Below are 2,418 nucleotides of genomic sequence, written 5' to 3'. Positions count from 1 at the left end.
AACAAGTGCCCAATGCTTGGAAGACTATAATTTCTTCGCTGAGACGAGACAGGAAAAACTCCCAACGGGTATCTACATGGACACTCCCGCCCATGATGTCTTCTAAGCCCAGCAAGCATCCTCAGGATTTTGGTTGTTCTAGCCCTAGCTACTACATTGTCTAAAACATCAGCCTTAGATCTACGTTGTCAAAAATCCCAATACCACATTTTACCATGATAATAATATACAAACATCCTTTTATTTATTTTGGGTATCAACAATGCCCTAATATTTTTGCTCATACAAGCCTGTTGCCATCCAAGCAACTGGGGATATCAAAAGACAACATATCACTGCAATAAATATTCTTTTCGTCTTCATCGCTAACATTGACATAAGTTGTCGATGAAGAATGCAAGGGAGTTGTGTTGTATGAAGGTGTAGATAGAAGCGAACCAAAACTCAGACTTGGTAGCGTCTCAAAGGAATTATCGTTGATGATGATGGGTTTATTATTACAGTCATGATACACATAGTTTGACATCAAACTTTCACTAACGTTGGGAGTCTCTTCAATGGTATGCCACGAACTTTGTAAAGAATTTTGGCAGCTAAAGTTGGTGGGATCACTAGAAATAAGTTGCTCCAAATTGGCTTCACTAATTTGGGTTTCATTTAGAGATTGAGCACCCGATGTGTTCGTGCAAGCTTGGGCTTGGTTTTGGAGCTCGTTTGGCTGTAAGCATTGAAATTGATCATTGACTTGGTTATTTCTACGCTGGCTTTCGTGAAAATGTCTTGGACTAACATCTTGGCTAATATTGCCTTGGCATGACAAGAAGGAAGTGGCTAGATTTAAGAGATTTGGGTTCAAAATGGGTCCCATGCCAAGCAAACTTGGAATACTAAGCTGAGATGAGTTGTGGAGACACGAACTGAGAGCCGAGCAGTGTTGAAGAAGATCGAGGCGTGGCTTGTGAGTCGCAGGATCAATCCCCATCATCAATAGCCTTTTCTTGATGTGGGTGTTCCAGTAGTTTTTTATTTCATTATCAGTTCTTCCGGGCAAGCGAGTAGCAATTGTAGACCACCTGAGTCACCAAACAAATAGCACAGAAATTGTGATGTTAATTGACTTGGACACGAGTCCCAGAGAAACAAGACAACTTAGAAATTGTACATGATATTTTGTTGTGTATAATGGTAATGTTTGGAAGAAACTGTGTTTTTTAATAATTTAAAAATTATTTTTGTTTAAAATTATTTTTTATATATTTCATGTATTAATGTTAAAAATAATTTTTAAAAAATAAAAAAATATTATTTTAATATATTTTTAAATAAAAAATACTTTTAACTGCTATACAATTACAAACATCCAAATTAAAACTCTGGCTATCAAATAGATGGCCAGGGAGTAAAGTAATGATAAAACAAAAAAAGTGGGCACAAACCAGAAAAAAACAAACGTACTCACTTATTTCCCAAAATACCATGCAGTTGAATTATTGTCTCTTCTTCTTCATCCGAGAATTTTCCTCTCTTGATGTCAGGTCTCAGGTAATTAGTCCACCGGAGACGGCAACTCTTTCCACATCTTTTGAGTCCTATATATGGAAAACAATATCGCAAAAACAATATCAGTCAGGTTATATATAATAGAAGAGTGATGAAGAAAAAAGAAGAAGAAGATAGTTTCTAAGTAGTTCTAACATTACTTAAATAAAACAGAGAATTAGCTTGTATACCTGCGTTTTTGGGTAGGATTCGCCATCTTCCATGCCCATGTTTCTGAATGTAAGTGATCAATTTTTGATCTTCCTCTGCAGTCCATGGACCTTTCTTGAGTCCATTTTTGTCACAAGAAGGAGATTTTCCCATGTAAACTCACAAATCCCTGAATGCCTATTTCGCGTGCGAGGGAGGAAGAAGAGGGGGGAGAAGGAGAGGTAATGCAAGTGCCCTCCTCCATTTGAGAATCATGGGCGTAAATATATAGAGTAGAGAATTCAAGCAAGAGAAGCAAAAGGAGCTGGAGAAGTCAATGGGATTTGGTACCGTCTTTCTTCAGCATAAATTAATGTACGTGTCTTGTTATGAAGAAATATCTCAAAAAAACAAAACAAAACAAACGTTAATTCACTTCTAGTTTTAAAGCTAATAATCCTTCCAATGGCAAAAAAAAAAAAAAAAAAAAATCACCTTTTTACATTTTGTGTTTGTGCCTATTGGTTGCTTACGTCCTACATTTCAAACTTACAAGATTTACATCAAAATTCACAGTATGTTTCTCAATTAATTAAAAATTAAAAATAAATTGCATTTCTTTTACAAATAAAGATTGAATTGGGATTTTTCTAAGAATTTCCTCCACATTTTGGTATTTTTAACCATCACTCCAGCTACCAAATCACCTCAAGTGAACAAAACAATCCT

At 35.8% G+C, this 2,418-nt stretch overlaps 1 protein-coding gene across 1 annotated transcript; it reads right to left on the bottom strand.

Annotated features, from left to right (window-relative positions):
* Nucleotides 1–222: 222 nt before the first annotated feature.
* LOC7462366 (transcription factor MYB41) lies at nucleotides 223–2,000 on the bottom strand. The gene is made up of 3 exons (XM_002316900.4): nucleotides 1,731–2,000; nucleotides 1,460–1,589; nucleotides 223–1,073 (listed from the first exon to the last, which is right to left on the bottom strand). Exons 1-3 carry the CDS (start codon nucleotides 1,861–1,863, stop codon nucleotides 281–283), a joined length of 1,056 nt encoding a protein of 351 aa, XP_002316936.1. The 5' UTR covers nucleotides 1,864–2,000; the 3' UTR covers nucleotides 223–280.
* Nucleotides 2,001–2,418: the final 418 nt, after the last annotated feature.

Source organism: Populus trichocarpa, chromosome 11, assembly GCF_000002775.5.
Source record: "Populus trichocarpa isolate Nisqually-1 chromosome 11, P.trichocarpa_v4.1, whole genome shotgun sequence".
NCBI classification, from domain to species: Eukaryota; Viridiplantae; Streptophyta; class Magnoliopsida; order Malpighiales; family Salicaceae; genus Populus; species Populus trichocarpa.
The sequence above is the reverse complement of the archived record's forward strand: the minus strand, read 5'-3'. Positions and strand labels throughout refer to the sequence as shown.

Excerpts from the sequence above, each read along its gene's own strand:
- LOC7462366 (XM_002316900.4), bottom strand. The coding sequence starts at position 1,863 with ATGGGAAAATCTCCTTCTTGTGACAAAAATGGACTCAAGAAAGGTCCA. Across the intron at positions 1,590-1,730 it reads AATCCTACCCAAAAACGCAG|GACTCAAAAGATGTGGAAAG; the intron begins GTATACAAGCTA and ends TTCCATATATAG. Across the intron at positions 1,074-1,459 it reads CATGGTATTTTGGGAAATAA|GTGGTCTACAATTGCTACTC; the intron begins GTGAGTACGTTT and ends TTGGTGACTCAG.